Source organism: Cherax quadricarinatus, chromosome 38 (assembly GCF_038502225.1).
Source record: "Cherax quadricarinatus isolate ZL_2023a chromosome 38, ASM3850222v1, whole genome shotgun sequence".
Lineage (NCBI taxonomy): Eukaryota > Metazoa > Arthropoda > Malacostraca > Decapoda > Parastacidae > Cherax > Cherax quadricarinatus.
In genome coordinates, this window is record NC_091329.1 from 3729704 (window position 1) to 3745854 (window position 16151).

The 16151-nt window shown below is 47.2% G+C and overlaps 1 protein-coding gene across 18 annotated transcripts in view; it reads right to left on the reverse strand.

The window, feature by feature from the left end:
* The window catches only part of Rab3-GEF (Rab3 GDP-GTP exchange factor), a 277389-nt gene that overhangs the window by 240202 nt on the left and 21036 nt on the right, over nucleotides 1–16151 (reverse strand). For all 18 annotated transcript variants that reach the window (XM_070092001.1, XM_070092000.1, XM_070092004.1 and 15 more), the window contains exon 4: nucleotides 14401–14527. In XM_070092001.1, coding sequence (XP_069948102.1) covers nucleotides 14401–14527 — 127 coding nt within the window. The remainder of the gene's footprint in view (nucleotides 1–14400; nucleotides 14528–16151) is intronic.

The following is a 16151-nucleotide window of genomic DNA, read 5'->3' on the forward strand; positions in this document are numbered from 1 at the left end:
GTAGGTATTAGGGTGTTAGCCGACTAGTGTAGGTGGCATACTGGGGACAAGATTAACCTAAGTTGCTCGAAATGTTCTGCATAACTAGGGGCTTTCTATACAGTATGTCACTGATGTCAGCTAGGTCTGTCTAAGCTGTATCATGTACTACTTGTAAAAATAAATACTATTATTGTCAAGTTCCTGCGAGTGAAACATCCAAATAAGTAATCTCTATTACACTGAAGTAGCCACTCGTGCCGAAACGTTTCCTTTAATAAATATCCTGAACAGTACCTAAATGTCTTTTTCCAGATCAAATGAGCCCCTGCCAGCCCTTCGTCCGCCATCTTCGGCTCCACCATCCTAGTCTCCGTCTTTTTTTTGTTTTATCTCTGAAGCCTTCGTTTTCGTCTTCTTTTTCATCTTGGCTTCCATTGCTGTCACTCCTCTATATTTACTTTCATTGTTAAAGCCTATTCTTGTCCTTTTTCTTTGGAATGATCTCAAATTTTGACGTCGTATGCGCATGTTGATGGAACATGAAGATGTGTTAATGGAAGGAACACACGTGTTGATGGAACATACATGTGTTGATAGAATACAGATGCCTTTATGGACCACAGATGAGTTGGTGGACCATGGATACGCAACGGAACACAGATACAGTTGAGCAGTACACACGGGTGTGTTGAAACAGTTGTCTTGATGGAGCGTGAACAGGTGGCGCTTGGGAATATTGACAAGTGTATCGATGGAAACACGAACATGTGTTCTGAAGGTACTCGGATATATGTGTTAAGGGCATGAGGGCAGGTGTTGAGAAAATAGACACAGGTGTGTCAAGTAAAGAAAAGCAGGTGGGCGGTAACCATGTGTGGCTAAATTTTTTGTTAATAAATTTTAATGGATATATTAAGTGGTTTATTAGTTATACTAAATCGTTTAATGGATATACTAAATGGTTTATTGGGTTGGTTTATATAGTTTGTTAGTGCGTAGAGAGAGAGAGAGAGAGAGAGAGAGAGAGAGAGGAGGGGAGGGGGAGAGAGGAGAGGAGAAAGAGAGAGAGAGAGAGAGAGAGAGAGAGAGTGGGGGGGAGAGAGAGAGAGAGAGAGAGAGAGAGAGAGAGAGAGAGAGAGAGAGAGAGAGAGAGAGAGTGAGAGAGAGAGAGAGAGAGAGAGAGAGAGAGAGAGAGAGAGAGAGAGAGAGTGGGGGGGGGGGCAGGCTAACATTTAACAGCAAGAGCATGTAATTTCCTCACCCAGAAACTCAATTACAGGTAACACTCCAGTGGCGGTTATCAGCACTCTCACGAGTAAGGTCCTGTCAGTCAGTCACTGCGCCTCCTTCACGCACTCAAGGTCCCACGCTGTCATCCTTACAAACTAACAGTCACACACAAACAGTTACAGACACCAAAATAGTCACAGTTAAGCATCCCCTCTCCACTACCTTCTGTCTCTCTCCATTCCGTTCATCACTACCCGCATAATAATATTAATCTTTATTTCTACAAGTACATGCACAACGTAGATACCATAGCTGACATCAGTGACGTACTATGTAGAAAGCCCCCTTGTTATGCAGAGCATTTCGGGAATTTAGGTTAATTTTGTCCCAGGATGTAACCCACACTAGTCGGCTAACATCCAGGTACCTATTTACTGCTAGGTGAACATGGACAGCAGGTGTTAAGGAGAAACCGCCCTAATGTTCCCACCCGTACCGGGGGATCGAGCCACGGACCTCAGTGTGAGCTTAGTGCGCTAGGAATCAAGCTACGGGACACCCTTCACCCTCTACTTAGCTCTTATCTTCTTTTTGCATGGGTTAGGATATCCTGAGGGATGGAAATTTCAAGGGATAGTATTTCCACCTATGCTGGAACGAAACCTTTAAAGCTTCCGTAGGTTGAACCCTTGTTAGAATACATGAATACTGAAGTCTTCCGGCTCAGGTTGATATTACTGAAGTCTCCCAGCTCAAGCTGACACTACCGAAGTCTCCCAGCACAGACTGACACATTTAAACACCTTGTACGAGCCTCATCTTCCGTGATGGAACACGAGAGGGAAACAGTTTTTGTTCCCACTGTGTATCTGCCATACAGAAGAGGGCAGCAGTGTGTCCAATTCTGTTAAATTGACAGAAAAAAAATCATCCTTCCATCTATCTTTATTCCCTCTCTTCCACCCCCTAACACCCCTACTCATGTCGTACAACCGGGTGTGCCAAGGTATCGATATCGGCGAAAAAGTGGCCGATACCGGCTGATACTTTTAAAATATTTATATTACACGTGTTTGAATATAGTAAAATTAACAGTACCTCACCGTTGTTAGTGCCTCACACACACACACACACACACACACACACACACACAGGCAGGAACTATACATAGTTTTAAGACGAGGTATGATAAAGCTCATGGAGCAGGGGGAGAGAGGACCTAGTAGCGGTCGGTGAAGAGGCGGGGCCAGGGGCTGAGTCTCGACCGCTGCAACCACAATTAGGTGAGTACACACACACACACCTGCTATCATCTCACGGAAATAAGTTCAGTCTTAATGCAAAGTTATATTCCTTGTTCAAATTATTGGAGAATGTAAGAGGTAGGGTTAGTAAGGGTTTACCTGGAGTTTACCTGGAGAGAGTTTTGGGGGTCAACGCCCCCGCGGCCCGGTCTGTGACCAGGCCTCCTGGTGGATCAGCGCCTGATCAACCAGGCTGTTGCTGCTGGCTGCACGCAAACCAACGTACGAGCCACAGCCCGGCTGATCAGGAACTGACTTTAGGTGCTTGTCCAGTGCCAGCTTGAAGACTGCCAGGGGTCTGTTGGTAATCCCCCTTATGTGTGCTGGGAGGCAGTTGAACAGTCTCGGAGTGCTAAAGGAAATGCAATCAAAGTTTGTGTAATAAATCTGTTGCAGTCAAACAGTCAAAGAGGGAGTTCCTTGTTGAAAATATTTCACAAAACAACTATATGTCTTAGTCTGACCGAAACGTCGCTGTAAGCTCCTCCTCTCTCCTATGTGCGGGTTATTTGTGTATTGTTCCAGTCACGGTATTGTGTCTTTTTTGTTCTTAATACGTCTTCGTGAAAGAAACCGTCTGGTCTCAAATATTACCTCACCCACAATATTTGTAACATTTCATCAACAAAGCTATCAGTGATGCAAGACTCTCAGTCTTGGGTAACTCACTATCAGCTCTCAAACTTCCTCTGTTAACTAGGCTTGAGAGCTACACCACTTACTACAACACGATGCTCAACACTACACCACTTACTACAACACGATACTCAACACTACACCACTTACTACAACACGATACTCAACACTACATAACTTACTACAACGTCTCAACACCTTTCACACGATACTCAACACTACACCACTTACTACAACACGATACTCAACACTACACCACTTACTACAACACGATACTCAACACTACATAACTTACTACAACACGATACTCAACACTACACCGCTTACTACAACACGATACTCAACACTACATAACTTACTACAACACGATACTCAACACTACACCACTTACTACAACACGATACTCAACACTACATAACTTACTACAACACGATACTCAACACTACACCACTTACTACAACACGATACTCAACACTACACCGCTTACTACAACACGATACTCAACACTACATAACTTACTACAACACGATACTCAACACTACATAACTTACTACAACACGATACTCAACACTACATAACTTACTACAACACGATACTCAACACTACATAACTTACTACAACACGATACTCAACACTACATAACTTACTACAACACGATACTCAACACTACATAACTTACTACAACACGATACTCAACACTACATAACTTACTACAACACGATACTCAACACTACATAACTTACTACAACACGATACTCAACACTACATAACTTACTACAACACGATACTCAACACTACATAACTTACTACAACACGATACTCAACACTACACCGCTTACTACAACACGATACTCAACACTACATAACTTACTACAACACGATACTCAACACTACATAACTTACTACAACACGATACTCAACACTACACCACTTACTACAACACGATACTCAACACTACATAACTTACTACAACACGATACTCAACACTACACCTCTTACTACAACACGATACTCAACACTACACCACTTACTACAACACGATACTCAACACTACACCTCTTACTACAACACGATACTCAACACTACATAACTTACTACAACACGATACTCAACACTACACCTCTTACTACAACACGATACTCAACACTACACCACTTACTACAACACGATACTCAACACTACACCTCTTACTACAACACGATACTCAACACTACACCACTTACTACAACACGATACTCAACACTACACCACTTACTACAACACGATACTCAACACTACACCACTTACTACAACACGATACTCAACACTACACCACTTACTACAACACGATGCTCAACACTACACCACTTACTACAACACGATACTCAACACTACATAACTTACTACAACACGATACTCAACACTACACCTCTTACTACAACACGATACTCAACACTACACCACTTACTACAACACGATACTCAACACTACACCACTTACTACAACACGATACTCAACACTACACCACTTACTACAACACGATACTCAACACTACACCTCTTACTACAACACGATACTCAACACTACATAACTTACTACAACACGATACTCAACACTACACCTCTTACTACAACACGATACTCAACACTACATAACTTACTACAACACGATACTCAACACTACACCACTTACTACAACACGATACTCAACACTACACCGCTTACTACAACACGATACTCAACACTACATAACTTACTACAACACGATACTCAACACTACACCACTTACTACAACACGATACTCAACACTACACCACTTACTACAACACGATACTCAACACTACACCTCTTACTACAACACGATACTCAACACTACACCTCTTACTACAACACGATACTCAACACTACACCACTTACTACAACACGATACTCAACACTACACCACTTACTACAACACGATACTCAACACTACATAACTTACTACAACACGATACTCAACACTACATAACTTACTACAACACGATACTCAACACTACATAACTTACTACAACACGATACTCAACACTACATAACTTACTACAACACGATACTCAACACTACACCACTTACTACAACACGATACTCAACACTACACCACTTACTACAACACGATACTCAACACTACACCACTTACTACAACACGATACTCAACACTACACCACTTACTACAACACGATACTCAACACTACATAACTTACTACAACACGATGCTCAACACTACACCACTTACTACAACACGATACTCAACACTACATAACTTACTACAACACGATACTCAACACTACATAACTTACTACAACACGATACTCAACACTACATAACTTACTACAACACGATACTCAACACTACATAACTTACTACAACACGATACTCAACACTACACCGCTTACTACAACACGATACTCAACACTACATAACTTACTACAACACGATACTCAACACTACATAACTTACTACAACACGATACTCAACACTACACCACTTACTACAACACGATACTCAACACTACACCACTTACTACAACACGATACTCAACACTACACCTCTTACTACAACACGATACTCAACACTACACCACTTACTACAACACGATACTCAACACTACACCACTTACTACAACACGATACTCAACACTACACCGCTTACTACAACACGATACTCAACACTACATAACTTACTACAACACGATACTCAACACTACACAACTTACTACAACACGATGCTCAACACTACACAACTTACTACAACACGATGCTCAACACTACACAACTTACTACAACACGATGCTCAACACTACACCACTTACTACAACACGATGCTCAACACTACACAACTTACTACAACACGATACTCAACACTACACCACTTACTACAACACGATACTCAACACTACACCACTTACTACAACACGATACTCAACACTACACCACTTACTACAACACGATACTCAACACTACACCACTTACTACAACACGATGCTCAACACTACATAACTTACTACAACACGATACTCAACACTACACCACTTACTACAACACGATACTCAACACTACATAACTTACTACAACACGATACTCAACACTACACCTCTTACTACAACACGATACTCAACACTACATAACTTACTACAACACGATACTCAACACTACACCACTTACTACAACACGATACTCAACACTACACCTCTTACTACAACACGATACTCAACACTACACCGCTTACTACAACACGATACTCAACACTACATAACTTACTACAACACGATACTCAACACTACATAACTTACTACAACACGATACTCAACACTACACCACTTACTACAACACGATACTCAACACTACACCACTTACTACAACACGATACTCAACACTACACCACTTACTACAACACGATACTCAACACTACATAACTTACTACAACACGATACTCAACACTACACCACTTACTACAACACGATACTCAACACTACACCACTTACTACAACACGATACTCAACACTACACCACTTACTACAACACGATGCTCAACACTACATAACTTACTACAACACGATACTCAACACTACACCGCTTACTACAACACGATACTCAACACTACATAACTTACTACAACACGATGCTCAACACTACATAACTTACTACAACACGATACTCAACACTACACCACTTACTACAACACGATACTCAACACTACACCTCTTACTACAACACGATACTCAACACTACACCACTTACTACAACACGATACTCAACACTACACCACTTACTACAACACGATACTCAACACTACACCACTTACTACAACACGATACTCAACACTACACCTCTTACTACAACACGATACTCAACACTACACCACTTACTACAACACGATACTCAACACTACACCTCTTACTACAACACGATACTCAACACTACACCACTTACTACAACACGATACTCAACACTACACCTCTTACTACAACACGATACTCAACACTACACCACTTACTACAACACGATACTCAACACTACACCTCTTACTACAACACGATACTCAACACTACACCACTTACTACAACACGATACTCAACACTACATAACTTACTACAACACGATACTCAACACTACATAACTTACTACAACACGATACTCAACACTACATAACTTACTACAACACGATACTCAACACTACATAACTTACTACAACACGATACTCAACACTACATAACTTACTACAACACGATACTCAACACTACACCACTTACTACACTCAACACTACACCACTTACTACAACACGATACTCAACACTACATAACTTACTACAACACGATACTCAACACTACACCACTTACTACAACACGATACTCAACACTACACCTCTTACTACAACACGATACTCAACACTACACCTCTTACTACAACACGATACTCAACACTACATAACTTACTACAACACGATACTCAACACTACACCACTTACTACAACACGATACTCAACACTACACCACTTACTACAACACGATACTCAACACTACATAACTTACTACAACACGATACTCAACACTACACCACTTACTACAACACGATACTCAACACTACACCACTTACTACAACACGATACTCAACACTACACCACTTACTACAACACGATACTCAACACTACATAACTTACTACAACACGATACTCAACACTACACCACTTACTACAACACGATACTCAACACTACACCACTTACTACAACACGATACTCAACACTACACCACTTACTACAACACGATACTCAACACTACATAACTTACTACAACACGATACTCAACACTACAAAACTTACTACAACACGATGCTCAACACTACACCTCTTACTACAACACGATGCTCAACACTACACCACTTACTACAACACGATACTCAACACTACACCACTTACTACAACACGATACTCAACTCAACACTACACCTACTTACTACAACACGATACTCAACACTACACCACTTACTACAACACGATACTCAACACTACACCACTTACTACAACACGATACTCAACACTACACCACTTACTACAACACGATACTCAACACTACATAACTTACTACAACACGATACTCAACACTACACCTCTTACTACAACACGATACTCAACACTACACCACTTACTACAACACGATGCTCAACACTACATAACTTACTACAACACGATACTCAACACTACACCACTTACTACAACACGATACTCAACACTACACCTCTTACTACAACACGATACTCAACACTACATAACTTACTACAACACGATACTCAACACTACACCTCTTACTACAACACGATACTCAACACTACACCTCTTACTACAACACGATACTCAACACTACATAACTTACTACAACACGATACTCAACACTACATAACTTACTACAACACGATGCTCAACACTACATAACTTACTACAACACGATACTCAACACTACACCACTTACTACAACACGATGCTCAACACTACATAACTTACTACAACACGATACTCAACACTACACCACTTACTACAACACGATGCTCAACACTACATAACTTACTACAACACGATACTCAACACTACACCACTTACTACAACACGATACTCAACACTACACCTCTTACTACAACACGATACTCAACACTACATAACTTACTACAACACGATACTCAACACTACACCTCTTACTACAACACGATACTCAACACTACACCTCTTACTACAACACGATACTCAACACTACATAACTTACTACAACACGATACTCAACACTACATAACTTACTACAACACGATGCTCAACACTACATAACTTACTACAACACGATACTCAACACTACACCACTTACTACAACACGATGCTCAACACTACATAACTTACTACAACACGATACTCAACACTACACCACTTACTACAACACGATGCTCAACACTACATAACTTACTACAACACGATACTCAACACTACACCACTTACTACAACACGATGCTCAACACTACATAACTTACTACAACACGATACTCAACACTACACCTCTTACTACAACACGATGCTCAACACATTTCTAGATCCCTGATATAAGAACAACTTCTTCAGTATCAATGCGGCGGATGAGTCATGTAAAACCTTGACAATACTGAAAATGAACGGAAATAAACTCGGGAGTGCGAGTGGTTTTCTGGCAGTATCAAGAAAGAATGAAATTAGTTACGTGTTCCGCAGCTCGGTTGGTACCGCACTTAGCTCACACAGTGAGGTCCGTGGTTCGATCCCCGGTAAGGGTGAAAACATTAGGACGTGTTTCCTTAAGACACCTGCTGTCTGTTTACCTAGCAGTAAACAGAGGATTAGATATAGCTATGTGTGGATGCGCCGTGGTGGAGGCAGCAGTGTGTGGAGGCGCCGTGGTGGAGGCAGCAGTGTGTGGAGGCACCGTGGTGGAGGCAGCAGTGTGTGGAGGCACCGTGGTGGAGGCAGCAGTGTGTGGAGGCCCCGTGGTGGAGGCAGCAGTGTGTGGAGGCACCGTGGTGGAGGCAGCAGTGTGTGGAGGCAGCAGTGTGTGGAGGCCCCGTGGTGGAGGCAGCAGTGTGTGGAGGCACCGTGGTGGAGGCAGCAGTGTGTGGAGGCACCGTGGTGGAGGCAGCAGTGTGTGGAGGCACCGTGGTGGAGGCAGCAGTGTGTGGAGGCAGCAGTGTGTGGAGGCCCCGTGGTGGAGGCAGCAGTGTGTGGAGGCACCGTGGTGGAGGCAGCAGTGTGTAGAGGCACCGTGGTGGAGGCAGCAGTGTGTGGAGGCACCGTGGTGGAGGCAGCAGTGTGTGGAGGCACCGTGGTGGAGGCAGCAGTGTGTGGAGGCGCCGTGGTGGAGGCAGCAGTGTGTGGATGCACCGTGGTGGAGGCAGCAGTGTGTGGAGGCACCGTGGTGGAGGCAGCAGTGCGTGGAGGCACCGTGGTGGAGGCAGCAGTGTGTGGAGGCACCGTGGTGGAGGCAGCAGTGTGTGGAGGCGCCGTGGTGGAGGCAGCAGTGTGTGGAGGCCCCGTGGTGGAGGCAGCAGTGTGTGGAGGCCCCGTGGTGGAGGCAGCAGTGTGTGGAGGCACCGTGGTGGAGGCAGCAGTGTGTGGAGGCGCCGTGGTGGAGGCAGCAGTGTGTGGAGGCACCGTGGTGGAGGCAGCAGTGTGTGGAGGCCCCGTGGTGGAGGCAGCAGTGTGTGGAGGCCCCGTGGTGGAGGCAGCAGTGTGTGGAGGCCCCGTGGTGGAGGCAGCAGTGTGTGGAGGCCCCGTGGTGGAGGCAGCAGTGTGGAGGCACCGTGGTGGAGGCAGCAGTGTGTGGAGGCCCCGTGGTGGAGGCAGCAGTGTGTGGAGGCCCCGTGGTGGAGGCAGCAGTGTGTGGAGGCCCCGTGGTGGAGGCAGCAGTGTGTGGAGGCCCCGTGGTGGAGGCAGCAGTGTGTGGAGGCCCCGTGGTGGAGGCAGCAGTGTGGAGGCACCGTGGTGGAGGCAGCAGTGTGTGGAGGCCCCGTGGTGGAGGCAGCAGGGTGTGGAGGCCCCGTGATGGAGGCCGCGGGGTGTGGAGGCCCCGTGGTGGAGGCAGCAGTGTGTGGAGGCCCCGTGGTGGAGGCAGCAGTGTGTGGAGGCCCCGTGGTGGAGGCAGCAGTGTGTGGAGGCCCCGTGGTGGAGGCAGCAGTGTGGAGGCACCGGGGTGGAGGCAGCAGTGTGTGGAGGCCCCGTGGTGGAGGCAGCAGTGTGTGGAGGCCCCGTGGTGGAGGCAGCGGTGTATGGAGGCCCCGTGGTGGAGGCAGCAGTGTGTGGAGGCCCCGTGGTGGAGGCAGCAGTGTGTGGAGGCCCCGTGGTGGAGGCAGCAGTGTGTGGAGGCCCCGTGGTGGAGGCAGCAGTGTGTGGAGGCCCCGTGGTGGAGGCAGCAGTGTGTGGAGGCCCCGTGGCGGAGGTAGCAGTGTGTGGAGGCCCCGTGGTGGAGGTAGCAGTGTGTGGAGGCACCGTGGTGGAGGCAGCAGTGTGTGGAGGCGCCGTGGTGGAGGCAGCAGTGTGTGGAGGCGCCGTGGTGGAGGCAGCAGTGTGTGGAGGCCCCGTGGCGGAGGTAGCAGTGTGTGGAGGCCCCGTGGTGGAGGCAGCAGTGTGTGGAGGCACCGTGGTGGAGGCAGCAGTGTGTGGAGGCGCCGTGGTGGAGGCAGCAGTGTGTGGAGGCCCCGTGGTGGAGGCAGCAGTGTGTGGAGGCCCCGTGGTGGAGCCAGCAGTGTGTGGAGGCCCCGTGGTGGAGGCAGCAGTGTGTGGAGGCCCCGTGGCGGAGGTAGCAGTGTGTGGAGGCCCCGTGGTGGAGGTAGCAGTGTGTGGAGGCCCCGTGGTGGAGGCATCAGTGTGTGGAGGCCCCGTGGTGGAGGCATCAGTGTGTGGAGGCCCCGTGGTGGAGGCAGCAGTGTGTGGAGGCCCCGTGGTGGAGGCAGCAGTGTGTGGAGGCCCCGTGGTGGAGGCAGCAGTGTGTTGAGGCCCCGTTGTGGAGGCATCAGTGTGTGGAGGCCCCGTGGTGGAGGCAGCAGTGTGTGGAGGCCCCGTGGTGGAGGCAGCAGTGTGTGGAGGCCCCGTGGTGGAGGCAGCAGTGTGTGGAGGCCCCGTGGTGGAGGCATCAGTGTGTGGAGGCCCCGTGGTGGAGGCAGCAGTGTGTGGAGGCCCCGTGGTGGAGGCAGCAGTGTGTGGAGGCCCCGTGGTGGAGGCAGCAGTGTGTGGAGGCACCGTGGTGGAGGTAGCAGTGTGTGGAGGCCCCGTGGTGGAGGCAGCAGTGTGGAGGCCCCGTGGTGGAGGCAGCAGTGTGTGGAGGCACCGTGGTGGAGGCAGCAGTGTGTGGAGGCACCGTGGTGGAGGCAGCAGTGTGTGGAGGCCCCGTGGTGGAGGCAGCAGTGTGTGGAGGCCCCGTGGTGGAGGCAGCAGTGTGTGGAGGCCCCGTGGTGGAGGCAGCAGTGTGTGGAGGCCCCGTGGTGGAGGTAGCAGTGTGTGGAGGCCCCGTGGTGGAGGCAGCAGTGTGTGGAGGCCCCGTGGTGGAGGCAGCAGTGTGTGGAGGCCCCGTGGTGGAGGCATCAGTGTGTGGAGGCAGCAGTGTGTGGAGGCCCCGTGGTGGAGGCATCAGTGTGTGGATGCACCGTGGTGGAGGCAGCAGTGTGGAGGCACCGTGGTGGAGGCAGCAGTGTGTGGAGGCACCGTGGTGGAGGCAGCAGTGTGTGGAGGCCCCGTGGTGGAGGCAGCAGTGTGTGGAGGCCCCGTGGTGGAGGCAGCAGTGTGTGGAGGCCCCGTGGTGGAGGCAGCAGTGTGTGGAGGCCCCGTGGTGGAGGCAGCAGTGTGTGGAGGCCCCGTGGTGGAGGCAGTAGTGTGTGGAGGCACCGTGGTGGAGGCAGCAGTGTGTGGAGGCCCCGTGGTGGAGGCAGCAGGGTGTGGAGGCCCCGTGGTGGAGGCAGCAGTGTGTGGAGGCCCCGTGGTGGAGGCAGCAGTGTGTGGAGGCCCCGTGGTGGAGGCAGCAGTGTGTGGAGGCATCAGTGTGTGGAGGCCCCGTGGTGGAGGCAGCAGTGTGTGGAGGCCCCGTGGTGGAGGCAGCAGTGTGTGGAGGCAGCAGTGTGTGGAGGCCCCGTTGTGGAGGCAGCAGTGTGTGGAGGCCCCGTGGTGGAGGCAGCAGTGTGTGGAGGCAGCAGTGTGTGGAGGCCCCGTGGTGGAGGCAGCAGTGTGTGGAGGCAGCAGTGTGTGGAGGCCCCGTGGTGGAGGCAGCAGTGTGTGGAGGCCCCGTGGTGGAGGCAGCAGTGTGTGGAGGCCCCGTGGTGGAGGCAGCAGTGTGTGGAGGCAGCAGTGTGTGGAGGCCCCGTGGTGGAGGCAGCAGTGTGTGGAGGCAGTCGCCTGCCTCAGGAGCTCCACATTGAAGTACACAGTAAATCAATAACATCAACAATTTACATAACACCTGCTACGCCCCGACAGTTATTCACTATTGAATCCGTGCGACTTCCAGTCAGAAAATATTGAAAAAAAAAACAAAATCACGATCAATACGTAACTATTTTAATAAACATTCAGTTGCACCATTGTAAAATGTAGCATTGTTTGGAACTGAAAGGAAACTTAACTGAAATAACAGTTAACGTGTAGTCTATGTAGACGTATAGGTTGTATAGTGTGTGTGTGTGTGTGTACTCACCTATTTGTGGTTGCAGGGGTCGAGTCTTAGCTCCTGTGTGTGTGTATGTCCGGAACCCTGCATAACCATGACTTTATTCTATAAAGAACAGAAAGGCATAATACCGTGACTGGAACAATACACAAATAACCCGTACATCGGAAGGAGAAGCTGATGACGTTTCTGTCCGACTTGGATCATTTACAGTCACAAAAAATGACTTGTAAATGGTCCAAGTCGGACCGAAACGTCGTCATAGGCTTCTCTCTCCTATGTGCGGGTTGTGCACTTTCTGTAAACTATGATGAATGGTAAAGTTTTATCCTTCACAACGAGCAATCTAATAAACTGTTCTGATGTCTACCATACATAAAATAAAAGAATCATATATTGCAAAAGTACCGAATTGTTTAAGGCCGCATGGCACCAGTTGGCCGCTGGCTGGCCGCATGGAACCAGCTGGCCGCTGGCTGGCCGCATGCGGCCCTTGACTAGCTCAATTTTGCGTACATAAATGTTCATAAAGTCGCCTCTTACGACACGCATGGCTTACGGAGGAAGAATTCTGTTCCACTTCCCCATATATCAAATATAAAAAAAAAAAAATTCTATACTGTATATTGGCAGCCGTTGACAGCCTATTAAAGGCCATCAAATTTATTTTTATTAAATATCATTGGAAATTTACAACACCTTATCTGTCTAAAATACCGGAGTCTGCATGAATGTTGAAATGAGAAAATTGCATTCACTGCAATGCTTCAGAAATAATACAGTATTTTTGTTTTCCACTCTTTTTCAACATCACACTGGGAGAACCATCTTGAACTTGCCACCACTAAAATCATCTACAACACTGGGTACATTTTGTGTGGTGGGACCTTACCACTGCGAAGACGCAGTGGCAACGTCCAACCATCCAAAAAATATTAACCTAGTTCTTGCAAGTAACAAAAGTGGGCAATACACAAACACAGAGAAACCTCATGATGAAGGAGAATTACCACACGAATAAAAAATAATTTCGAGGCAAGAGAGTAAAGAAGAATGGAAAGCGAGGTATTAACACTCACCAGAGTCCTTATCGGTGAGTGTGAAGACGAAGGATGTGGCCTCCCTCAAAGAGGTCTTCCTGGGTCCCACAGACACGCATCCTTCAGGTTGACAGAAGTATATCACGTCCAGGGGCAGGGGAAAGTCCTGCCCACAACACAAACACAAATACTACAATACAAATTAACACACCCTCATTAGAATTTACCCTGCAACACCATTCTCTCAACCATCGTTATTAGCGGTTTAATGAGTTTGAGATCATTATTCATATAATTACTCAGAGCTTAATTAGTTAGGGATTATTTTTTCCCTAAAAATATCCATTATTTCGTTATCTTTCATTAATAAATAATTTATTTTGTATTCATAATGTAGCACGTGGAACTTAACCAAACCTCTTACTACAGCAAAGCCTCTCTGTTAATAACAGCAGCAAGTAGAGTAACCTCACTATTGTAGTTGGTAAACACATGAGCAGCAATCCGAAACTTTGTTAAGACTACGTTTCACTTGCACAGCAAGCTTTACTGTGCGGGTGAAACATGTATTAATCACAGCAATATGGCGATTACTAACGTTCCAGTGTGCTCTAATCTTCTTTACGAACCCAACACTCATACTTGGGCTGGATAATTATCCAAACAGTATTAGCGTACCAATATGTGGAACATATTGGTAGCCTACCAATATGTGGAACATATTGGTACATATTGGTAGGCTAATACTGTTTACTTAGGTTAGGTTAGGTAACGTTCGTCAGGAAATAGGACAAGTGTTTCCTAGCGCGGGTCTTTGATGATGACCCGCCGTTGGAGCTTTCGGTTATCTGACCGAGGCCTTACACTGGCTTATCGGTCCACCCCTTTAAAAATATGGTCAGTTACAACCAACATATCAATGTACTGTTTACTAGCGTACTAATAACACATGCAACACATAGGAATCTCCATTAATGTACAAATAAGACACAGGTACAACATGAGGGTATCATTCTTGAGTATATTAGTTGACCAATAAGACACATGCACAGATCTAGCACTTGGAGGTGAAAGGTGAACATAGCTAGCTAACCTTTGTTCCCACTATGTAACTATCACACAGAATAGGGTGGCAGCACACTACTGAAGTATCCAATTCTGCTAAAGAAAAAAAAGGGGGGAATGCATGGGACTCAAAGAGAAGTCCCTTTAACCGAGGTCCTAAATAGAGCGTTGTGTCTTTTGTTCCAATACACGGAAGCCACGATTAACATTACCTTTATAAAGAAAAAGTAAAAAAATGTGTTGTGCTATTTATAGCTGTGGTATTTATACATTAAATACTTTTAAGGTCGATGTTGGGAGGAGGCGAAGTAAGAGAAGACAGGGAGACAGTAGTGGAGGCAGGGAGACAGTAGTGGAGGCAGGGAGACAGTAGTGGAGGCAGGGAGACAGTAGTGGAGGCAGGGAGACAGTAGTGGAGGCAGGGAGACAGTAGTGGAGCCTGGGAGACAGTAGTGGAGGAAGGGAGACAGTAGTGGAGCCTGGGAGACAGTAGTGGAGGAAGGGAGACAGTAGTGGAGGCAGGAAGACAGTAGTGGAGGCAGGGAGACAGTAGTGGAGACAGGGAGACAGTAGTGGAGACAGGGAGACAGTAGTGGAGGCAGGGAGACAGTAGTGGAGGCAGGGAGACAGTAGTGGAGACAGGGAGACAGTAGTGGAGACAGGGAGACAGTAGTGGAGGCAGGGAGACAGTAGTGGAGACAGGGAGACAGTAGTGGAGGCAGGGA